Source organism: Hermetia illucens, chromosome 4 (assembly GCF_905115235.1).
Source record: "Hermetia illucens chromosome 4, iHerIll2.2.curated.20191125, whole genome shotgun sequence".
Lineage (NCBI taxonomy): Eukaryota > Metazoa > Arthropoda > Insecta > Diptera > Stratiomyidae > Hermetia > Hermetia illucens.
In genome coordinates, this window is record NC_051852.1 from 116,711,929 (window position 1) to 116,738,052 (window position 26,124).

The following is a 26,124-nucleotide window of genomic DNA, read 5'->3' on the forward strand; positions in this document are numbered from 1 at the left end:
AAAGAAACGCTTCTACCATAAGTTTCTCGACGATCAAACGCTGGCAAATCAGTGAATTTATAAGAATGCCAATCGGGAAGCAAAGAAAGCAATCGCTGACACCCGAGCGGGCCATTACAAAAATTTTTACCATAGACTGGATACCCGGGATGGTGAGAGAGATTTATATCGACTTGCCAAAAGCCGACAGGAACGCAAACAAGATATCCAAGACTTCTGTTGCGTTAATGACAAGAACGGTACTTTGCTCACTGATCGTCGAACCGGGGCGGATAGATGGCGAGAATATTTCGAGCACATTTCAACCGGAGAATTTATTCATCCTCCACTACCACAATCATTGTCGACATTTCAAGCAATTCCACCTGTCAGCGCAACGGTATTGCATTTGCTTGCCGGCCGTGATGCAGAAGGCTGCACGGCAACTCATCTGAAGTGGCAATAGTCATGGAACCTTATCAGGGTTATACTGGTACCATGGGAACCGGTATATCCCCTGAATTCACATACTTCAAGTGAACTCCTGTTGTATGTGCGTTCCGCTCGGTTGTTTTGCGGTTGGCCCCTTAATGGGAGCTTCCTGGGGGTTGTGGTTGCGTTCAAGCGAACAGAGACCTTCGGTTCTCAGCGTACTGTTGCCTTTCAACACGGGTGTCGTGCATCCGTAGTCTTGCATCCGCCAGTATAGACCAGTATAGACTGGTACCGTCGTAGCTTGCTGCGGCGCGGCTCTGATTGTGGTTACAAAATCAATTCGTCTCTTAAGAAAAGCGTGGGATTAAGTGCACGAGACAGGTACCCACGTAAAACCCGATGACGTAACTGTCAGTGCAACCGAAGTCGAGGAAGCAATAAAACGATTGAAATCGGAGAAAGCAATAGGACGTGACGACATCGCATCTGATCTCTGCAGAAAAAGGGAGAGCTGGGAACCAATACTGTGGCTCAGTGAATTCTTTATTCGGGTTGTTCAGGAAGGAAGAACACCATTTGACTGACAAGCAAGTACCACATATGGTTACTCTCCCATACCTTGAAGATTTTTGAACGCATTCTTAACAACCCGCGAAATCCTCGAAATAATCGTGAATCAAACCGGATTTGTCAACAATTGTGAAACTACTAACGCAACACACGCTGTGTTGTTACTCATGGAAAACCATTACATTGCATTTCTGGATTTAGAGAAAGCATTTGACCGTGTCCCACACGAACTTATCTAGTATGCTCTACGATAACACTTAGTGCCAGAAGAACTCGTGCGCTTCGTGTCTCTGTTGGTGTTGATCAAGGTAACGCCCTCTTGCCACTCCTCTTTATTCTTGTTATGGACACCGTCACATGGGATATCCAGCGTCCAGCGCCCTATACACTGCTTTATACAGATGCCTAGCGTCTAATACCAAAAACGAACAACTTGTCCAAAAATGGAATGATCACCCCATGCAACACGGTCTCATATTGAATCAGAATAAAACTGAATTTTTGACGACCGATCCCCATGAAACAGGCACAATCACTGTCAGCGGCAATGATCTTCCCAAAACTTAGCGATTTAAATACCTCGGGTCAACGCTGTCACCCAGTGGAGAACTGTGTTATGAAATTATTTCATGCATTAGTCCAACCTGGATTAAGGCGTTCCACAACTAATTTTCTTTGTGATCGACGTATCAACAAACGTCCCAAATCTAAAATTTACCGTCATGTCGTCCGTCCTGTCGCTCTTTATGGTTCTGAGTGTTGGTGGACTATAAAAGACAATGAACGGTGTCTTGCGGTAATTGAGGCGAAGATTTTGCGTTGCGGTAGTAGCGTGACACGTTTTGATCACATTCGAAATGAGGATATCCGTGACTGATATGAGGTTGCCCCGATCGTGGAAAAACTGCGAGAGAGGCATCTTCGATGCTATTGTCACGTGATTCGCGCCAACGACAATTCACTTGCCAAAATTGGTGTAAACATCGAAGTCAATGGTAAGCAACCAAAAGGCAGGCCGACACAACAATGACTTAATACGCTGGGGATTTAAAAGCCTCGCGATTGCATACTTATCAGGCATTTGGTAAAAGCAAATGGTGGAACCAATCACAACGAACCGACCCCACTTATGAAAGAAAACTTGTAAAGAGAAATTATATTATGTGAGAACATCCACTTTCAAGTGATACTGTCATTCAAAGTTTTGAATTTGCACATAAGCGACACGTTTGACCTATTATAACTACTTCCAGCCGCCAATATGACGCTGATTCCACCAGTCACCAAGGGCGAGCTTCTGGATATCTGCAATAGAATAGATAACAGCATGACCCCCAGTCTGGATGGCATACCGAATATGGCCACCCAGCTTGCCGTCTAATGTAGACCGGATTAGTTCGCGGAATTGTTCGCAGGGTGCATGTCCGAGGGTATCTTTCCAGCATTATGGAATCGGCAGAAGCTGGTACTGCTGCCTAAGATTGGCAAACCTCCAGAGGAACCGTTCTCCTATGGACCCATATGTCTTGTAGACACTATGAGGAAAATGTTGGAGTGGATAATCTATATTAAATTACTTCCGGTCGTCGAGAGCCAAAGAGACTTTTCAGGTCGGTAGTATGGGTTCGGTAAAGCCAGATTGATGCCATCAAAATAGTCAAATGAGAGGTCCACTACTGTGGAACATCAAGTGGTTAGAGAGTGCTGGACTGGCACTCTTGGAGGAAAAAATGGAGGTCGTCCTCATCACTAAGTGCCGCAAGAAAAGTTGCGCCTGAATTAGAACTGGGAATCGTATAATCACCTCCAAGCCGACCATCAAATACTTGGGAGTGAGGATAGATGAAAAACTCAATTTTAAGCAGCACATAGAGCATACTTGCGAAAAAGCATAAACTATGAGTAAGGCTCTAGGATGATGCCGAACGTGGGAGAGCCACGGCATACTTGCAGGCTGCTCACAGCAGGATGGCGAATTGCTGTATGTAGTCCCAGTTTGAGGAAAAGCGCTGTATGTTTTAGGCAATGCACATAAACTGAGTGCAGTCTACAAAAGAACAGCCTTAGGGGTATGTTCTGCCTTCACGACCGTCTCAGATGATGGAGCGTTCGTTAACTCGGGAATAATGCCGATTGATATCCTGAGAGACGAGATGATGAACAGGAACATTTTGAGTAGTCTCAATGGAACATTTGCAATAATTTTGTAACGAAGTAAAGAGCACACTCAAAAATGATTTTCAAGCTAAGACTAGGCTCTGTATAGACAAGGATTCAGCAGGGGTGATTTGGTATACAAACAATAGATGCTATACTTCTCGTGACTCCAGAACTTCGACAATTCTTTTAGAAGAGGTAAATAGTAACAGCGGTACATGAACATTAACTCAGACAGCAACAAAAAGCGAGGACCCGAAACGGGCTGAAACGTTGCGAAGAAGGAGAAGGAACTATAGGAAATTTGCTTCAGAATTAACAATGTAACCATACATTCTTTAAAATTAGAGCCCTTTTTTGTAATTAAATAGATATCAAGACATTTCACAAAAAATTCTCAAAAACATATACCATTGAAACCCACTGCTAAATGCTCTAGCTACATAGGTAAGAGCATAATCTACTATAAAGATAAATTAGTAATTAACTAACTAATGAGGTAAAATAAAACTAGGTAGCTTCTCCTACTACAGAATATTTTTATAATTTGTAGATATTTGGAGAGCTAGTTAAAATACTGAGGAAGAGAGTAAGTAGCTCTCGAAATACGTATCCACAAATTATAAAAATATATTGTAGTTGGTGAAACTACATAGTCTACTACATAGAACTACAAGCAGCGGAATGATAACTATTTTTCAACTAATGAAGATTATGAGGATTTTAGTCACATTCAAAGAAGAGAAGCAATTTAATTACGACTTGAACAATCGAGAAATTTACTATATTGTTAAATAAAAACTCATACTTACTATCGCATCCGGTTCCAATGCATTAAGAAGAATTGAGGTAATTTTGTCTTTGAAGATTGCGAACCACGATGTCCCACTGTACGTATCCCCAGCATTCAAGTACAAAACCGGTGTTCCTCCAGGTTGTTTAGCCTGTTCACGATATCGTCTTATCCTGCGATACAGCACTTCTTGTATAAGCATTTCTGCACAACATTCTGGCAACAGTTAACTTACACATTCGCTGTTCTCGCGAATCCTCCATAGCATCGACCTTTCTGCATATCTTTCGGTGAGCAAGATACGCTATTTCGACCCGTTTGGTCAAACCTGGCATGCATGTCATTATTGTGAAGAATTATAAATTCAAATCCTCCATTTGTGTCCGGTATTATCCTAGGTTGAACGGTTTGCAGGGTGGTAAGTAAAATAGCCCATATTAAAGTTATTGATGTGGGGAATGCAGTCATAATCAATTAGTAGGTCGTGTTGAATCTACAATATAAAATAATGATCATGATACTTAAAGAGTTCAAAAATGTAACGATAACTCGAAGAGCTATTGGAATAAGCTTAAAAGCTTATTATTATGGATGAATAAAATTTACTCTATTATTTGAAATCCGCCACAGAATAATTTTTCGAACATCGGCAAGTCCTTGTTAATGCTTTGAGATGCTTTGAGTTTCATTTTCTAAAGGCCTCACGTTGATAATTAGATGCAGATACATTCTACACCGCATCAAACTAAATGCGAGATTACTCTATCAAATCAGAACATCCCCTTAAAATATTAGTGCAATGCCATTACACAATATGTGTACATACGAGAATGTCATATGCTTGAAAACTGTTTACGTTCGTTATCTAACAACTATTAGAAAATAAATTTGTGAAAAAGTTGGTTATCAAGACTGACCTTGTTCTCCTAATCACTTTACACTTTACAGTTGGCTTACTGGAGGCTACTGTGCAAAAGCTGTTAAGACCTCCTAGAAAAGCAATTTTCACAATGTCTGGGAGCGACAATTTCATATAGTGATACTATCATTGTGATTTTGTAACGATTTTCTAAGAAGTTTGAATGTAAACTTCAGATGGGAATTCATTCTTCGCTGTGATGGTGTGTGAGACAATTTCCCGCGAGGCTTTGATAACATCAACAAAGTAATCATATACCATATACTCAATTTGTCAATTTGTTCCGGACATTGATTGCCCTATTTCAAGGAAATTTTCATTTATATGTATGTATGTGATTACTAGTTGATGCTATAGTCGAACTCGATAACAACTGTTGGTAGCATAATGAATTTGTGTACATATTATTGCTTCTGTAGAATAAAGAGTCTGTGTCGGATAATTGAATATATTTTCGGTAGGCTACATGGAGTTCAGGAAAAACACACGCCTCTATTGTTAATAGATAATTATTGTCAACTATTGACGATCACTTTAGAAGAAGTATGGATCCTTCGAGCGTAAATATTCTAAAGGATAACCAAAAATTGCAACAAAAAGGATTGACATAAGAAATAAAAGCATCTCAGCAACGGATCCCCTGCTTTCTACTCCAAAAATGTTAAATAAACTTATACCAGAAGGGAAAACAGTACCATCTTTATCAACTATTTACAGAAGGGCCTATGAAGACGGAAAACATAGTCAAGTTATGCGAAAAACTCTATAAATAAAATAAGTAAACTTGCAACAGAAAATAAAGTTCTATGCAGATAATGTCATAAAATCGGAAATCTTTTGGCATAAGAAACTTTGGAAGGACGAATCGATAATTCACATAAAGTATAGAGGTGGCCAGATATAAGTTTGATGCAAACACGATGAAGCGTTGGCCTTTAAATGTACAACACCAACCTTTAAGTCTGATGATAAGGACTTGATAGTGATACTGGAAAGCAAGGTAAATTCTGAAGTTTATCTTAATGTGATGAAAAATACCATAGCGCCGAAGGGGACGCCTCTAATCCGTGTAGATTTTATACTGCAACTGGATAACGCACCAATTCACATGGCCGATGTTGTTTTAAAATAGATATCTGAGATGAACTTCATAATTTTGGGGAGGCAACATCTAAGCAAAATTTATGGCCCATCGAAAATGGATGGGCGTAACAAAAAAACAAAAACAAGTGTCAGAGGCCGTTAAAATTTAGTCACATGAAAGGATTTCATTTTAGATATTTGGTCTTTTTTTCCTCCAAAAATATTCATAAAGTACGTGCTGTCCTTACTAAGTCACAAAGATGTTGCAAAATATTGGTGGCAATGGTGGACCTTAAAGAATTTGTTTACTTATTTATGGACAGGACAACCACCTTAAACACATGGTGGAAGCTGTTATATTGTATAATGTTCCGCGTCATACGCCCCTACATTGTCCAGATCTCAATCCTATTGAGCATTGATCACAACAAAGTTGATAAATTTCTTTCCTACCCGCTTAGAGGAAGTTATCAAATACAAAGGATAACCAACTAGTCATTAATTATTGACAACTACGAAAATAATCGCAGTTTTAATTATTCTTTCTTTTTGTGCGTAAATTTTTCAAGCGCTCTATTATATTATTATTTATGTATCATTTATTTTTCCTTTAATGCTTCTAAATTATTTATGTTAACGAATGGATTCCATTTAATGATTACAATATAAGTTTACTTTTCTTAATACTAGTTTTCTCTATTTTTTTTTTCATTACGAGATTCATATGTACACTAACTTTTTCTAACTAGTGTATATTAATCTCAACAATGAGATCTTTGATACGAAGGGCATTAGATAAGTACTCGGAAGGCGGTCATGTCATGATGAAGGGTTTATCTTATATATAAAAATCAATTGCTGTTCGTTAATCTCGCTAAAACTCGAGAACGGCTGAACGGATTTATCTTATCTTGGTTTTGAAATGTCCGCGAAGGTCTAGGGAAGGTTTAAAAGGTGAGAAAAATTCGAATAATTGCCGGTAAAACCCTAAAACCAGCACTTTTCTTCTTCCCATATAAACGTTTTTTTCTAAATAAAATTTAGAGTCAATTTAACTTTACTGATATTCAATAAAGTTCAATCACTCACTGTGTTCATCGGACGTCATATTACAGCTATTTAACGCAACTAGAAATATTTGACAACCAAGTGACAATCTTTTATTTCTAAAAAAACAAAAGACATCAAATGTTTCACAGCTCAGAGCATGTTGTATTGGAAAATAGAATTTCTGTTTTTAGTATTTTTGTTTCTCACCGTTTAAACCTTCTCTGAATTTCCATAAATATTTCAAGACCAAATTAGACTACCTAGACCTAGACTAGATATTAAGTTTTGTTACAAATTAAATTTCTGAACGCAACGATAATATTTGACATTAGATTTGACAACCAACTAATATGTCAATCCAGTATTACGATATTGCGTCACGATATCTATGAGTGCGCGAGAACTTTCTTTACTTTGGCGATGCTTAGTGATAGTGACATTCCAGGTAATGTGCTTTTTTGATATTTTGTGATTGTAACACTCGAAAAATTTTCTCACTTTGATTATTTACAATTTACGATGCCGAGAAGAAGACTTAGGTCGTCGCAGTCAATCCAATGTGCGAAGAGCTACCTCACGTGCTAACCGCACTGATGACCAGAAAGAGACAGATCAAGAAAATAGTCGTATTGCTATGTCAGAATTGCGTTATTTAGTGAGCGATAATGAAGTAGATAGGCTTAGAATGCAACGAGTTCGTGCACGTCAAATACAACAACAATCACGACATAATGAAATTGATCGAATCCGCAGACGGAATGCTTCACAATATGCTTTTTTATTAAATACGGTTGGTTTTAAAATTATTTTATGCAAAAGTTTAGGTCTTTTATTTATCGACTGAGGCAGTATGAAGTCTGTCGGGTCAGCTAGTTTTTAATAAATGTTGTTTCTCTCCAGATAACTCTCAAAATTTCAGTCAAATTAGTTACATAGTTTTATTTGATTGTCTACTGAAGAAAGAAACCTTTGCTTATTTTGAAAAAAATGGAAAAGCTCCTTTCTGGTAGTAATTATGGTAGAAGTACAGTATGACGATTTTAAGAAATCAATTTTGTTTCTTTACATATTTCGAAAGTATCATCATCTCATCAAGGGCGCAACAACCCGTACCCAGTCTAGGCCTGCCTTGGTAAGGAAGTCCAGCTCTCTCGACGATTACATACAGTAAGGAAGATCCTCTAGGAAACCAGAGTTTCAATATCTAACAGATTAGATATTGTCTGCTATTTGTAGTTTAGCCTAAAATTGATACACCAGTAGCTTCCTCCGAGCTACAATTTTTATTTTTCAGTGTAGGAAGTAAGTTGCTCCCGAATAGATATATACTGAAAAATAAAAATTGTAGTTCGGAGGAAGCTACTGGTTTATCAATTTTAGGCTGGACTACAAATAGCAGACACTATCTAATCTCTTAGAAATTGAACCTCTAGTTTCCTAGATGATCCAGAGGTTACACCCGAAGTCAAATGGTAATCAAAATCCCAAGCCAAGTTATGACTAGTCTACCGAGGACTGAAAGGTCACAAAGGTTAAGATGTGGTTGCCAAAGGTGAGTTTATACTCAGATTCTCCACTTACTCAAGTGGGAACTAATCTGATTTGTACAGAGTCCTGCTTTCAGCACCCCTGACCCCGGGCTCCAAACGACGCCACCTACTGAGCTAAAGTCTCGTCTACGGATAAGCATCTGTTCTCGGACAGCAAACCGACTCCGGGGCAACGTTCCTCGGACGAACGACACAAAAACCAGCAAAGAGGGCTTGGTGGGCAAATCCTTGATATGATGTTACAACTGTCGGCTCCTAAAACCATTGAAGGGGAAGTGCAGTCCTCGCCATCTCCATCTCCAGTGTAGATAAAGTGCCATATTGCTCAAATAAATTTATAGCATTGTAAAGTGGTCGCTGCGCTTACCAATCGTCTGATTAATAGCTTTAAGACATTTATATAGTGCATACAAGAACCGTGGGTTGTTGGTGGGGTAGCCAGGCGCTCACACTCTGCACATGCCGACCTATTGTACACCTATAGAAGTGACAGGCCCCATTCTTCCACTGTGGTCTAAAAATAACCCCCGAGCTAATTTGGTTAACGACTTTAGTGATGGCAACACCACAATGGATAAACCAACCCCAAAAAGTTAACAGGGCGATAAGGAGATTCTGTGGAGCTCTGCCTATTCCCCAAATGACGCTGAAGAAGCTCCCAGTAGAACATTCATAAGAGCTATCCAATTACGGGAGTACTAAAGGCATGCGGGTAATAGCAGGATGCGATACCAATGGCGGCCACATATACTGAACAAGTTCCAATAACAGCGCAAGAGGATCGAGACTATTAGAATACCTAGTAGGAATCGATCTGCAGATTCTCAATTTGAGTTACGAGCCCACTTTCTTCAACGTGGTCAGGCTAGAGATCATCGACATCCGGTGACATTCTTTGACATTGTGGCCCTTTTCGCATAGGGGAGAGTATCACATGATATCGCACTCTCGGACCACAGGCACATTGATTTCGTAACGAGCATAGATCCACCTCCAGTCACTTCCTTTCAAAATCCCCGGAAGGCAGATTGGGAGACGTATAAAATAAAACTGAGTGCCCGAGTTACAATCCCTTCAAGACGCATCAAATCCAATGCTGGAATTAAAAAGACAACAAAGATGATCACACCTAGTATGTGAAAAGCTTTCAATGAAAACTATCCGCTCTAGACTCCGAAGAAAGATAAAACACTGTGGTGGAACTCGGATTCGGCAAAACCGAGGAGAACACAAGGATGCTCCTCAATCGTGCTCCGAAGTCTGATTCAGCCGCTGTTTGGAATATAGAGGCGGAGAAAGTTTGGATATAAAGAGGTAGAGAAAGTTATAAAAACAGCATAAAATCGGGTAAACGATCATCATGGAGACGGTTTTGCGAAGAGACCGATTCTCTTGAGGTAACCTCAAAGCTGAAACAGGTCCTCTTCAAAGAACGTAGCCAGAAGGTGGGTTATCTATCTTTACGGAGTGGGAAGTACACAGAATAATATTGAAGTGCAATTCCCAGTAAACACCTAAAATCTCATTTCGGGACCAGCAGATGGATAGAGCCCTTAACCCAGGGAGTGGAATCTGGCATGTAATATAGTATTACTGTAGCTAGTAAAATTCGCATTTAATTGGTTCCATAGTTACAAGTTTGATGGTGGCATCAATCCTGTGCTAGTAACAGAGGAAATGGGTACCCTGGGTCTACATATTCGGAATATATATCGTGCATGCCAAGCATAAGGTTATATTTCAATTAACTAGAGTGATGTGAAGGTGATATTTATCCCCAAAGTAGGACGCAAAAAGCTTCCGACCGATTAGTGAAACATCCTTTCTCCTAAAGGGAATGGAAAGGCTAGTAGATCGGTTCATAAGGAATACGTACACTCCTAAAGGGCCACTTCACTATTGGCGGTACCCTTACCGTGAAGGCAAATCCACGGACGCAGCACTCCATGAGCTCACAGAAAAAAATGAGAAGGCGATGTCCAAACAAGAATACGCTTTAGGCGCATTCATGGTGCCTTCAATTATGCCTCATTCGCAGTAAGAGAGCATGGAATCAATGCGCTGTTAATCAGTTGGATTGTTCACATGCTGGAGTGGAGAAAAATCCACATACTGGTCAACCAGAAGTCCATTGAGGCAGGTTGTCTTATAGACCGCCAACAGGGAGTGCTTTTCCCTGCTCATTTATGCCTCCTAGTAATGTAAACCTTGCCAGGGCTCCTAGGGGATGCAAAGGTCTTCACGAGCGCATTTGCGGACGATGCAGCCGTAATAATTACCGGGAGGGTTGCAGACACAGTACATGACCGCTTGAATACAACTCTACATTAAATCCTCAGTTGCTGCTTCCGCAACGACTTCATGGTGAACGCTAGGAAGACTGGACTAGTTACTTTCACTATGAACGTCAGGTGAGACAGCTGTACGCTACGCAGCTGGTATAAACAGTCAAGTATTCAGAAGCACACTTCGACTCTTAGTTAATGTGAAAGTTACATATCCAGGAACAATATCAAAAATCCTGCAAATTGCTCTGTTGCTGTAGGATTACGATAGATAAGACCTGGAGACTTTTAAGGCCACGGAGTCATTGGATGTATACATCCATAATACAACCTAAAAAGACTGAACTTTGCTAACAATAGGAATTAGATAGCGCCGATACAAAGGCTCCGTTACCTAAATAGTACTGACAGTACTATGTCGACCGTGACACTCCTATTCTAAATCTGCCGCCCATTCATTTGGAAATGAAACGGAAAACAGCCAATTACTCAGATCGCAGAGGAAGATGCGGGCAGCGTTATCAGCAGTAAACCGCAACAGCATATCAGACCAGTGGCTATGTGGTTGCCACCACTTGCTGCTGAAACTTGTCCAACTAAACAATATATTCCTGATATGGATGCTATGACACTCAAACATCGCTGGGAATTAAGAAGCTGATAGACTGGGGAAATTTGAACTACTGCCGGGAGGCGAAGATCCTTTTAAAAGAACCCGGGGTTATAAGAGCGGCATTTTTGTTGTCCCTTAAAAAGCCATTGAATATTCGATTTACGGGGATAGTACAGTGGATCTAACAAAGGCCAGAATTTCGCCCCCCCCCCTTACCATTAAACTGAAATATCTAAAAGGAACCCCATACATCTCAGTTTTGCGCCGAGGTTCACCAATTCGATATCCCTAAAAGTTGCCTGTCGTCCTGGACTACGCCATAGTTTCACCTCAGGCAATTTTTCTTGCTAAGAATCCGTCTCCGAGAAATACATCATTGTTTTGTGCAATAAGAACCGTCACCCTACGGTGAGACGTTTCGAGCGGAGTAGTTTGTGCAAGCTGAAATAAGCTCTATTGCCAGTCTACAACCGTGCACGGATTTCACCGTTGTAGCTGTTATGTGATTTTCCACTCCAGATAGGAGAAATTATCAACGGTCTCAAAGTTGTAGTCTCCTATCTTTATTGTTCTCATTCGACCAATGCCATTTAATGTTATTGGTTCTTTGTTTTTCGGTCCTGACGTTGTCACCATGTACTTCGTCTTGCCTTCATTAATGTGCAGCCCGAGATCTCACGCAAGCTGCTCCATCTAGATGAAGATAGACTGTAAATCTCGAGTTGTTCTTCCCATAATGTGAATATCGTCAGCGTAGGCCAGTAGTTGGGTGGACTCGAAGAGGATGGTGCCTCTTGCGTTGACATCAGAATCGCGAATCACGTTCTCCAGGACCAGGTTAAAGAGGACGCATGCTGATGTTGAATACTCTCGTTAGTGGTCCTGGTTCTTTAATCTGGCCTCGCACATTGATCAGGGTCAGCCTAGTCAGTCTTATCAATTTCATCGGAATACCGAATTCTCTCATGGCAGTGTACAGTTTTACCATGGCTGTGCTATCAAAGGCGGCTTTCAAGTTGATGAAAAGACGGTGCGACTGATGGCCATATTCCAAAAGTTTTCCATCGCTTGCAGCAGAGAGAAAATCTGATCTGTTGCTGTTTTCCGTAGAGTGAAACCTCTTTGGTATGGGCCGACGATTTTCTGGGCGTATGGGGCTATCCGACCTAACAAATTAGGGGAGAATATCTTATAGATGGTACTCAGCTGCACTGCTGGATATCCCCCCTTTTATGCATGGGACAGATAATGCTTCGCTGCCAGTCACTGTCCGACACCATGAGCATCAGTTGATGAACTGCTTGGTGTAGTTAGTCGCCTCCATATCTAACCGATGGGCTGTAATTCTATCGGCTCCTGGCGACTTATGGTTTTTAAGTCAATGAATTACGTGGACTACTTGGTGGTGGTAGTATTTTTCCATCGCCTTCAGTTGGTGGGGACCTCCAACTCGCCAATATTTTTGTTGCCGAGTTGATAATCGCAGTAATCAACCCATTGCTTCAATAGGCCTATACGGGGGGAATCATATTTCCCTCTTTCGAAATATATTGATCTTCGTCATGTTGATAAAATTTGCGCGCCTGTTGTGGTTGCTCTTTGTACTTCTAGAGCGCATAAACTTGTTGGTTCTCTCCGCAACCGTTTTCTACCCGAAATGTCGCGTCTCCACGCGACAGAATTCTTGAAAGGCCCCTGTGCGCGTTCCTTAAGGGTGCAGCATTGTCAGGTATGCAGTATTCTTCCATTCCGTTGCTAACTTACTTTCATCTTTAAACCAGGCGTTCCGGCTTGTCTGTAACTATCCATAAGAAAATGCGTAAAACCCATTTTCGTTGCCGGCTTCGTCGTTGTAATACCTTTCCAGTCCGAAGCTCGTTTTGTGGTTTCGCAATAAGTTGTTTTCCATATAGGGTTGTCTGCCCTAACCAACCTCCTCCAGTTTATACAATTCGTCGATTTTACTATAAAGTATTCATTAAACATTAAATACATTTTATAATAAATCTGACTGATACGACATTGAAAAATGATGCAATTTACTGCAGTATTATTTGTATGAAAATGACGAATGAACTCCTAAAATATTTTCCATTATCACAAAATAATATCATGCTCATACCATGAAAATCGCATAATGCATTTATGAGATCTATAAATACATTTTGCCATCATTCATTGTTATGACGAGAAAGTATAAATTTTGCGCTATCATACCCCAGTCAAACTCTAAGTTGATATGAATAGTTATTTCCAAATATTTTCTTTCGCCTTAACTGTTATTATTATACTAATTTAGGCAAAATATTGAACTTTCGTGATCCATACTCTTAAATAATAAAGTTTATAAAGCAAAGGAATCAAAGTTAAATGGGGTCAGAAATTTATAAGATTCATAACTTTTTTCGCTACTGTTGTGATTTTTGTTATCTTATGTTATTGTACGAAAATCCGCTATAATTACGATTTTTTATTTACATTGTATCAAAATAAATGTACCAAAATATTTGGATATACCACTAGAAAATATCAAAATGTACGAAACGTTAGGTGACATTCCAACGAATTGCACACAGTGATTATGATAGGTCATCTTCAGGTAAAGTGGAGTAACATCTTGATGCGATGGGGTGACATCTTGCTAGTGCGTCAAAAGTACCAAAGGCACCTTAATTCAAAAGAACTGAAGGCACTCTAAATCACCTCACTGAATCGATTATTCTTAAGTCGAATGCACCATCCTTAAATGTCGAATAAAAACTCGCTTGACAACTCAAAAGGAAGCACCTTAAACATAGAAATATGATCTTAGAATAAGGAGATATCAATCAAAAAGATCGTGAGAAAAGGAAGCAGACTAATATGAAAGACAAAATTTCTGAATTACATATATTGAAAGTTTGCAAATGCAGAATAATCACGAGGGTATGATATGTAAGAAAGTCTAAGGCAACTCAACACCGTATTTCAGTCAAATGTGTGTGCGATATACCAGTGCAGCAGTAAGAAATACACTATTAATAAAAAGCTGTAGTATCACCTCGGTTCCTGGCAATCTGCCTCAACTGCCCCCAGAATTATCCGAGAAGTTTGTATTCCTCAATAGTTCTACGCCACGCGTTGATCAAGCTGAGATAGTGAGCTCCATTGCATGACATAGCCCGTAACACACAACTTTCTACTACTTACTACTCCCGGATATAGCAAAATATTCACCTCTTTTCAAATCAATAATTACTCCATCCAAGTGAAATTAACGCTTTTTCTAGTCAAATTAACAAGCTCGAATTATTCCGTAATTTTTACGAAAATACGAAAGAATATTGCGAGGAACAGTGTCAACTTGATGTTAGTGTTTAGACAATTACATTTCCAGATTTTTTATAGAACTGGGAAGGCCGACTTGACGCAGTAAATGTGTCGAGATATATTTCATTTGGTGCCGCTGTCGGCAAAAACAACGATTCCTAGATATACAATTTGTTCGACGCCTTTGATGATCTGCTCATTAATGCAAAAAGGAAGAGTCCCATCATTCCTCAGATTGAGAAATTAGGTTTTGTTGGTGTTTACCTTCAACCGGGAGTGACGACAGGTGCGGCTAGAATAATTTTGCGGTGGACAATGAAGTTAGTTTTTTTATGTCTTATTTATGTTACGTTATATTGTTAGGTGTCTAGGCATGCAAAACCGATTGCTTTTCGACCCACTTGAAAGCCATTGACATCGGAAACTAAGTGTTGCAATTCGCGATCTTATGCTCTCTTCAACAGAAGGGATTCGTTATATTCGACCTTTTGGAAAACGTTAAGACGTCAAATATCCAGTGCCGGTGGTCAAACATGTGGAGGCATATATGACCTTCCGATCTATTTTTTTCTCGTGATGAAGTTATCCATGTTGACTGCAGCCAAATACTGCAGTTTATTCGAGATCTTTGAGATCATCTCATTCTTGTGGCATTTTTGTGCGGTACAATAATCTGCAGCTTTTTGTTCTAATGATGATGAGTTGCCTAGCCGACATACACGTAAATGTCCTTCAAGCTCTGTACAAACCCCTGACTTGAATCTCATCGAACATCAAATCGTTGACGGAAACATTAGGGAATGTGCCAGCCAATGGTTCAGCAGAAAATACAAGTGTTAAGAGAATTACCAAACACTGCATTTCGGGAACCAATTGTCCCCTTCATCAATGTGCCCTCTTTTTCTTTGGAATCAATTACACACTTCATCAGTGCACCCTCCCTGCACACAGCTCACTGATGAAGGGAGAGATGGTTCCCGAAATATGATATTCATATTATTTTAATAAAAAATAAATTAGAGCACACTAATGAAGTGAATAGTTTGTCCTTGAAAAATAGTGTTTCTGTCATTTGAGTAAAAGAATTATGATAGTTGCATCTTTTGTTGAACAACTAGTCTGCAATAACAAAGTAAAGATTCTTTGAAGTGTGTTATTTCTTAACGCGGGAGAGGGGGACGGTAATGCACCTTTTTACGAATTTTTATAGAAAAATGCTTTGAATAAATTCATTGAAACTTTTTGTACATTATTATATATGCTTTTAGGTATATTGTATCAAATTTTGATACGAAATATTCACAAAGAAACCCGGTGCCTTTGAAAAAAGACGATTTGCCGTGCAAACTGTATCTCAGCTGAACATTATTTGATAGAAAAAACCATTTGAAATTAGTCAAAGTGTTAATAAATCCACTCGAAACAGTCTCAGATTATTTTTTTTCATTTTAAAATTTTATTTACTGTGAAAATCCTTTTTTTTCACCAAAACTCCGCCACCTTGTAAATAATTAATCCCCAAAATAAAAAAAAACTCACCGTTGGGGTTGGTATTTTATATGCACAATGTACATACCAAATTTGGAACGAATCTTTCAGATCATTTTAAAATACGAGTGAACACGGACTATTAAAAACTGAATTTTTAGAAGCCTAAAACTACAATTTGAAGCAGTGGAATAAGCGAGAAGCTAGAAGCCCCTTTTACTTTTATTATTTGATTCACTACTGAAGTTGCCTGTCTTCTGAAAATCACATAATTGCTTAATTAAGATGAAGTTAGGCTCAAGGATCCAGAAAGGGTACATTGCATTTCCAAAATATATGAAACGGCTAATTGCTGCCCAGTGAACACCATTGGACTATTATATACTCAGACCGAATAGATAGTACTAGTACAATATTCTCACATACAGTGAACAGGAAATCATGATTTTCGTGAACGAGTGTTACTTTACTTGTCATAATTGAAAGCTTGTCTATCACGCACAAAGCTGACAACCGACCGTCGGACAGTTACCCCAACTATTTGCACTAGGAAATCGCTATGCGCACATCAATCAGCAGCTGACATTAATTACTAAGGTAATATTACAAATCAATTACTTAAAGCCAAGAATCTACATCTCCACATTCTCATGGAGCGAAATTATTTTCTAACCTAAAGCCAGTTCAAAGCCAGGCCGATGCCGGTCTAAGCTAGCCAAAAGAACAGACAATCATAATAAAAACTCGTCATCAAATGCTACCGCCACTTGAATTACGAAAGGTGATAATTGTCGTAATGCGGTAATGTTAGGTAATGTGGTGATGTTGAGTAATGCGGTGATGTTACAGTGATGGCACGTTTATCATGTTTCTTACACCCATCCAAACAGGTTTTCAAAATTTGTTTGTGACCAATTGTCTCAACTATTCACTTGAATTATTGACCCCTAGCTTTTTCATTCAGAACATCAAAATATCAATGATGTGCATACACGCAATATATTTCATTCACAAATTAAAACATCATGCAAAGTAATCTACGTTGAGGATGACACGGCTTCAGATATGTGCGACTTAGTTGTTTGTCGCCTACCCATGCAATAGATTCAGATTCGTCATATGTAATTAATTTGAGAACATATCACTCGAATTCACCGATAATGGAACTTTGATACATTGATTAACAAATTGAATCTCGAGTGTTGGGATTAGAACGCGAATGAAAATGATAACTGGCATCAAGTTGTGAGCTCTATATCTTGCCAATAAATCAATATAATGAATGAAGTAAAAACTGCCAAAAAAATGTGATAATAAGCAATTAAATTTCTTAACTTGAGAATGCAGAGTTTGACTGACATCAACCTTGACTTCTCATATTAACAATTTTTTTCTCTCTAGAAAAATATGAATTGTATATTGATGGATTAGTACATGTATTATCGTTGAAGTCATCATCAAACTAGGAGCACCGACCATTAAATCCGAAATTATTCCCATTCATCCAAGTCTTCTGGATTTTTAACAATATTGCAAAACTATATCAAAATTAATATTGCTTTTCATTATCAAGACGAAAAAAAAACAGTAGCGGGGTTGACATTTCTTTTAAACTAATTGATACCAGGCGAGAGAGTATGGCAGAAAACCTCTTAGCATACACAGCCTTAGGAAAAAATTGTTGATTCCAATTACGTCCTTATCTATTTAGCGCTCCTCTGATTTTTTTACAAATATATTTGCTTCTGTCGTGGGTTGCTATAATATAAATATAAATGCGCATAGACTACTCAAAGGTACCTACATATATGGTAATATCATATGTGGGGATTGCTGATTACACTAGTTTACACGATTTTTATACTTTCACCGAAACATGTATTTTTGATTGATTCTAGTCCACTGAGTACGGGAAAAATCAACCACGTCTAGTTAAAAAAATATATAGTAAACAGTGAAAAAGGGAAATTCTTCTTATGATTTTCTTGATCTCCTAATATACTACAAGTAGTACCTCCACCCATTTTGTCCAGATAGCTTAGTGGTTAGAGTACTAAGCTGATGCAATAGAAGGTCTCAGTTGAAATCTTATTGGCTGCTAAGGAATTCGTATCATATAGTACACTGGATGGCGAATATCAGTCGCTCAGATGTGAATGAATAACAAAATCAAATCGAAGTAATAATCCTGGACGAGTGCAGTGCTGACAACATTGCCCTCTAGCGTACAACCACGGTCTCTCGTCATAACACGGTTCAAGGCCGAGGTCGAAAATGTACTGTTGCGCCAACAAATGTTATTATTTTTGTGATGATGATATGGTTTCGAAAATGTATACTCAACAATGGCGCTAGGTCAAACAGTACTTCATGAAGCTAAGACGGCTTGTAAATCCAGAAACTATCAAAAGTTATGCTATCAATGTAGAATAGTGTGTATCACTGACCATATCGCATCAGGTACTAAGCAAATTTTTCTTCGACTGTTTCAACATTATTCCAAACAACAGGTAACTTTAGTTATAGGATATTTTATAGGCATAGAACCCACATCAACTTTGACCAAAGCCATCTGTTATCATAGAGTTTGATTGAAAAACTAACGCATAGTTTCCTTTAAATTATCTACAAAATACTGCTAAGACAAATATAGCTTTCAACTTCATGGCAGGCCCGATACAATCAACATTGAAACACTTTCAAATTTCAAAATCCAATCTCAATTACCTTGATCTTGTTGCTCAAAACGTGGGCCACTCCCCGGAGGGACGTCATAAAATCTGGCTGAAGGCGGAATCGCGGAACCCATGAAAGAACATCTCGAAAATTTTATCGACAGTGAACAATTTAGTTTGCGCTTCGGATCTTTTTGACCTCATCAACACTTAACGTATCATTTTGGACTGTACACGGTGTTTAGATCTTCCCTCCCTTGCTCTTCATCGATTCCGAGGAAGCTTCCGACATCGTGATCAGGGAGTGTATCAGGGGTGCTCTACGCAGTAGGGCCATTTCGGACAAACAAATAATTATTTCCGGAGCGACCTATGATGGCGCGAATTACCACATGCTGGATTGAGGCAAAATTTCGGAGGAACATGAGATCCAAAGTGAAATTCACTAGGGTTGCACCTTGTCACCGATATTATATCTTCCAGTTATCGGTAACGTTCTTTATGCTGTCCTGTCCAGAGGACGGGGAGGAATTAAATGTACGATGATATTTTTCGTCAAATACTCCGACTAGGCTGATGACATCTCTTTGCTCTTTCACCATGTTATTGGGTTTGGTCAAATGGCTATGGATTTGGAAAGAGAGACAAGTAAAGTTAAACTGAAGATAAGCACCACCCAAACCAAGGTTCTCAGTCTGACGTGTCATCGCGCTCTTCCTGCCTCCATTAATAGGTAGAGCTTTGAAGGGTTGACCAATTTGCATATCTTGGAGGCGTACTTTGTGTCGATGATGGCACCGAACTGGATGTCGCCTGATGCATTACACTGCGCTACCTTGTCTAAAATCTGTAAATGTTATTATCTTAACACCGAGATTAATTTGAGACTGTCCTATGCTACTGCTTTCTGAGTACGCTGGCCTAATACTATTGTAACCGAAGAACTTGGTCAGTGCACAGTTCGGTCACCCGTACGCGATGCGGCATTAAATAGGTAGCACATTAAGGCGAGACCACAATTACTTGCGCATGTGTTGGAACCCACTCTTCCAAGATGGCCTACGAGTGGGTGGCACCAAGAACACTTGGCACAAAACAGTAGAGAAGGAGTACGACATCTCAGGATAAGGTAATAGAGAAGCAAATTTTTTTGAAAGTTATAGTAACGTAACACACCTGTAATGAAAACGAGACTGAATTGTAAGATGGAAAAAAATCAAGCACCAGGTCAATAAAATACCCCTTTGACTCTGTAGGAATTACATGATTTCCTACAAAATATTTATCTCGCTCTTCTCACTGTTCTCCCTTCCTTCTTCAAAATGCATTCTGTCAAAAAAGTATCCGGAATTTGTAATTTAAATAAACCAAACTAATGATTTTACAAATACAACTGGCAACACTATACCTAATTATCTTGCACCATTTCGAAACAATCTGTTGATCAATTTGTTAACAGCAATTGATTGGATAAGTACATGTCGATAGCGCGAATTTTTATAATGAATTTTAAGATTTTGCCTAAAATTCGCAAAGGAAACGGAATTTCGTGCCTAGAATCATTAATAGTGCTAAAACAAAGCTTATGGTGGTTCAGTTTTATCAAAAATGCAAGCCGTATTCTCTCGATTTAACCCTGGTAGAGTTTTGCAACAATGGAGAACATCAAACATCGTGCAGTTATTACATTTTCTATGGAAAAAGGTTTGAGGCCAATGAAGATTTATACCGAAATGGTAAATGTGTTAGGTGAACCTGCTTTTTCAAAAACAATGGAATACATATGGGCAGGTGAATCTAAATGAGGTTGTACGAGCATAAAAATGATACACGTGCAGAACGCCGAAAAAGTGCATAAAATTCAGAAAACATAAGAAAAACACAGGATATGGTTTTGGAAAGTCTTTGAGCGATCCAGAAAGAATTAACGGGGGCCACAGGCATCTCAGAGGGCAGTGTGAGCCACGTCGTAGGGAAAATTTTGAATTTCAAAAAGTTGTGAGTGCATTCTTTCATAATGAAGCAAAAACGCATCCGAATACGACTTGGAACTATTACAATGATTCTGAATCAAAACGGGAGACTAAGGAGTGGCATTCACCCAAATCATCGGCACCGAAGCAAGTTTATGAGCGAAAATCTGCTAAAAACCTATTATTGTCAGGGTTTTGGGGTGCTATAGGAATTTCGTTAGTGGATTACCTTCAAAATAGTAAAATAATAACGCTGTAATCTTCTGGACCTGCTGCACATGAAAATTCATGGTTTGCAGAAGAAAAAAGTAATTTTGCATCAAGACAATGTCCCTGCTCACAAAACTGAAGCCAAATTAGAGGCCTATCATTGTTAATGATATCAATGAAGTTATTTCCCAACTAAGAAAATATGATGAACAAAATAAAGCTGTTAATTTTATAGCTATTTTTCACGAAATTAAAGTACAAATTGTAGCAATATTCAATCTATTCACCAAATTTAACTCGCTCTGACTGTTGGCTGTTACCACAGCTAAAAAAATTCTTACGTGAATATCAGTTTTCATCAATTTAAGAGGTAATATGTGAGATGCGGTAAACGGGTAGTTTGCAGATTTTGCAGAAAACCCTAGAAGGATGGGATCCTTAAATTAGAGAATCATTGAAATAAGTTAAGGGAGATTACACAGCAAATATTAAGTAATTTTCACAAATCGTTTTTCAACTTCCATTCCTGATATACCTAGTACCCTCGTAGTATACGCTTTTTATCCAACATCTCGCATCTCCCCAGATGCAACGCAGACATCATCTACGAATCCGACGATAGCGGTCTGAATAGGCACTCGCAACCATAAGAGACCATCTTACATAATTTTCCATAGTAGCGATCCTTATATTATAATATAAGTGTCTTAACCTTTATCTGTATAGCCCCACATTTTTCGGTGCCAGAACTGCCAGAAGTAGCTTATGATGATTCTCAGGAAATAGCTCGGCATTTTTGCAACGATAAGCGCCTTAACAGTTAAAGGCATTTTTTATGTTGAGGGACACTGATGATTTCTCTTATCGAGGGCTTTTTTGGGAACATTGTGCATCATTCTTGCTGCGCCAACAGATGATTGAGCTTTCTGGAATTCAGACTGCCGTTTTGGTAAGCAGTCCCCGCAACTAATTATTCGATATAGTCGGTTATGAGCCATTGTCTCGAGAATGTTGCATTTTGTATTCAGGAGGCAAATTAGAATGTTATTCTGTTTTGGGATCAGCACCAGCTTTCGCCACTTCCATTTATTGTAAATGTCAATATGTATGTTTTCGCCTTCACTGCAAAGGGCCTTATTAGGGAATTGTTGTAATCAAAACTTGTGGTAATTTCTCCGAAGCTCTTCTTTCCATTTGAAAAAGAGTGTCATGATGTTGAGGCTACCGTGACTATCTACTGCTACAACCTGAGGCACGTGAAAGAAGAGGCCTTTTCATTTATTGATTGGCATTACTAACTTATGTATATGTGCCTCCCCGTATGTCGGAATCTGCTTCCTCGCAAATGTGCTTGAAGTAATCTTTTCTTCTCAAATAAATATCCCATTGCAATTTCTTATGTGAGTTTTTGGACGGTGAAGGCGCGGTTCATAATCTGGAGTATTTTTTCGATATTAATATCTTTCTGCGGCTTACAGACAATCTTACTGGCATTGTGGACGCTGCTTTAAACCAACATTTAGACTTGGTAATATGGGGCATCTCATGTCCAATATATTTACTGAGCGATCTTCGACACCTAATCGGCAGTTATGATAATTCGACTAGATTAGATTGTCTGTTCCCCTGTCTTCCTAACTGTTTGCCTAACTGTATTTAAATCAAGTTTGGTGAAAGTGTTGAAACTTAAATCCTCACAGGTGCAGAATTAGCTTCATATGACATCTAATCGCAAAAAATATGATACCATATACGACATTTAGGCTATATTACTACGTATGTCAAAAATATAAGTTTATAAGAAATACTCTTTGATTCTATTCTAAAATCATAAAATAATTGCACTATTTGCTGGTGAGCTATTATTCCCGAAACTTATAGTAGGGCAAAAAAGTCACTTTCGCAAATATTTACTGCTCTTTGTCACATATGCAGAATGGCAATATCACATTGCAGTGAATAATGAGACTTACTGAACGCATATAGCTTATTCCAAATAAAAGTTTGAGCAACCTACAAATGAAATATACAAAACCCTTCATACCTGAAGCGTTGTACTTCTAGTTATAAGTAATAGGTTAGAACGAAAGCACTCTCCAATAAGTTTCACTCGCAGATTGAGAACCGCCCCAGGCTGATACCCGGCGTGCTCGTTTTACTTTCCTCAGACAATTAGTTTTTAACAATTCAAATCTTTCCCTTCCCTCTAATTCCTCTATCGATGAATGGCCTTTGTGTAAGATTGGGTTATGTTTCTCCATGTCAATAGTTTGTTCTACCAAAGTTCATTTATATGAAAAGTCCTGTCCAACTCACCAGGGTAAGGGGAAAATATATCAGTTCATTCTAATACGTCTATTCTTTAGGGATTGTTTCGCAAGGGTTGTGCTTCCTCTGTAAGAACGCGAAGCAGTCCATATGAAAATGTTTGCATCAAGAATTTCATTCAAGCCTATTTTATTTCAAGGTTTTGGCTGTTTGAATTCGCCGTCTATATTGTAGTATGAATTTGCGTTATCTACAGTTCACCACTGTCCTCAATGCATGGACTAGCTGGTAAGACTGCTAGTTTAGGAAGGTTCGTGTTACAAGGGTCTGGCGATGTATATGCTACTATGCTTCTACTCAACAAATTCTGATAAAAAATAATTCTGTAAGATTTCAATTAATATTAACAATATATTCTTCTCTATTCCTTCATTGTTGCTCCCCTTGCGTCGACGATTTTCACCTCAATTCCGAGAGGAGTTTCTTCTGTTTGGGATGGCGAGCGTTCTTCACAGGTAACGTAGAAGTTAGAAGTCTCGGCGAAACCACTTATATAATAAGGAGGCACAATGTTAAAGACTGATTTTTCAACTCTATCTTCGTAGGTAGTGACTAGACTGTAAAAGGGAGACGGGGAGATTATAGAAAGGCAACTGCGATGCAATCTCCCCTCTTCTCTAGTCTTGTTAAACTGGAATAGTCGCCCCGTTAACAAATTGCGGAATTCCAAAAATTAACTATTTTCATATTATTAATTCTGGTCAAGTTTTACATGCATATCTCAGTGAGAAAAACATTGGTCTTCCAAAAATACGTTCGTAGAAGAGAGTTTTTGGGCAACTGATAGCAGATCATCTTTCGCAAAACAAATTAGCTAGCATCGGCAAAGTATTGAGACGAGATTAGTGCTGCAGTATGTGGTGGTTTGTAGAGTCATTGATTCAATCTTTTATATATTACTACAAGGAGTTATATGTAATATATGTCAATATATATTAAAGTCGAGTTTCACTTTTACTATTATGGTTGGCTAGGGTATTATCAGAAGTCATTCAGTTGCTTGTCCAGCTTACTTATCTATTGATTCAGCAACTTCCGGATCGAGATTTACATCTTCCAAATATTTACAAACTGTGCCGTGATAATAAGATTTATTAGAGCCTTTCGTGCGAATGCGCACAAATTATATTATGAAACAACTGTGATTTCCTAGAGACAAAGTGTGTAAAAAAAGTTATCTCATTTCTAAGATAACTTTAACTTCAGTTTAATCAAGATAATTTTTTATAAGAATCTTCTGGCGAAATGCAGTACATACGCGTATAACCAGCGATTAAGTTAGCATTGTTTGGTTCTTTTTTTTCTTTTCAGTATTATGTGATATCTATGCAGCATCAAATTTAGATATAGTGGAGGTATTTCTGGTAAAGGTAGTAAGGCTCCTTTTTGCTTCTCATTATTTTTAATATTAGTTCCAGGTAGACCTAATTTATAGATCACATCTACTCACTTAATTTTGTATTGTATTTCAAATACGTCTGAGCCACTGCAAAAACTGGGTTCGTTGAGTTGTTGCCAAAGAGCAAGATACAACAGCTAATTTATTATAGCATAAGAGAATACGAATACATGCGCACAAAAATTAGTAACTTTTTGATATTATTTATCAAACATTTGTACCGTGTCTGTTTGCATTGTTATGCAAAAACCAAACAATCAAACAATGCCCAGTCAATTTGCAACGACTTTGAAGCGGCTTCCCCAAAGGAAAGCTGTACTAACAACGCGAATCCTTAAAAAAATATGGAAAGTTGATGCTTACTATTCTGAGACAGTTTTGATTGTGCTGGAAATTCTGAGACTGGAAGACGATCAGTATTATTTGTAAACCGTTCTGGCACCAATGCTAAGTGTTAATAACATGTGTACACTCAATATTGTTCGGATATACGCTCATATATAGAGTAGCTTAACCCACCTAATCACAAAAGATTTTTCGTCAACGCAAGGTCATCCACAGGTTGTGTTTTAAATCCCAAAGATCATTCACGCGGCCTTTTAAGGAAAAAATCGAAAGACTGGAAAATGGAAAGCGAACTTAAGATTAACCAACAACACTCGCGCACCAGAACTTGAAGACTGTAACGGAATTGATACGGTTAGTAAACTTTTTGAATTTTCCCGAGCGCAAAAGAAGCTGCAATCGCGTCACCGCATCTCGCTTTCCTAAGATAACTGAGCATCTCATTCGATTCCGTGATCGCCACTGGTGAAAAGTGCTAAGAAGCTACAAACACTGCTGTACGCAAAAAGATAGTAAACATATTCAAATGTGTAGCCTTTTGATAATGGGATTATAAATGTAGTCTGTTCATCATATATTACTTTTAATTATCACCTTGGAGTTTACTCTATAGTAATGAATCATCCCTCACCATTTTGTGAGCGCTTTTTGCACAATGACTGCAAGAGAATTTAGATTCAGATCCCTTAAAGCTTTGTAATGCAAAAATCATTGAAACTTGAAAGTTTTCTGGTGCACGCAAATGCAAATAACTATTAAGTGGTAACTATATATTTCTAGGAGCTCTTCGATGTTTCTTATGAACGGCTAGGCAAAATCTGCCAATAAAGAAGAAAAACTTGTTTTACGGTTCCTTGGCTTGCATTCTATCTGGCTGGTCCGATCACACAAATAAAGCAAAAACCATTCGGCTCCGAATAAGGCAACATGTAAGAACTGGAAGATGGTAACAAAACTGTGATT

General features: G+C 38.6%; 1 protein-coding gene across 2 annotated transcripts in view; it reads right to left on the reverse strand.

Moving 5' to 3' along the window:
• Window positions 1-25,624, reverse strand: part of LOC119655539 (protein 5NUC-like) — a 30,605-nt gene extending 4,981 nt beyond the window's left edge. Inside the window, exons 1-4 of one of the 2 annotated variants that reach the window (XM_038061454.1) lie at window positions 25,336-25,624; window positions 25,180-25,263; window positions 4,170-4,427; window positions 3,954-4,107 (exon numbers count right to left, since the gene is read on the reverse strand). In XM_038061454.1, the coding sequence (XP_037917382.1) occupies window positions 3,954-4,107; window positions 4,170-4,402 (387 nt within the window). In that variant the 5' untranslated portion in view covers window positions 4,403-4,427; window positions 25,180-25,263; window positions 25,336-25,624. The remainder of the gene's footprint in view (window positions 1-3,953; window positions 4,108-4,169; window positions 4,428-25,179; window positions 25,264-25,335) is intronic. The other variant, XM_038061453.1, reaches the window with a different exon arrangement.
• Window positions 25,625-26,124: the final 500 nt, after the last annotated feature.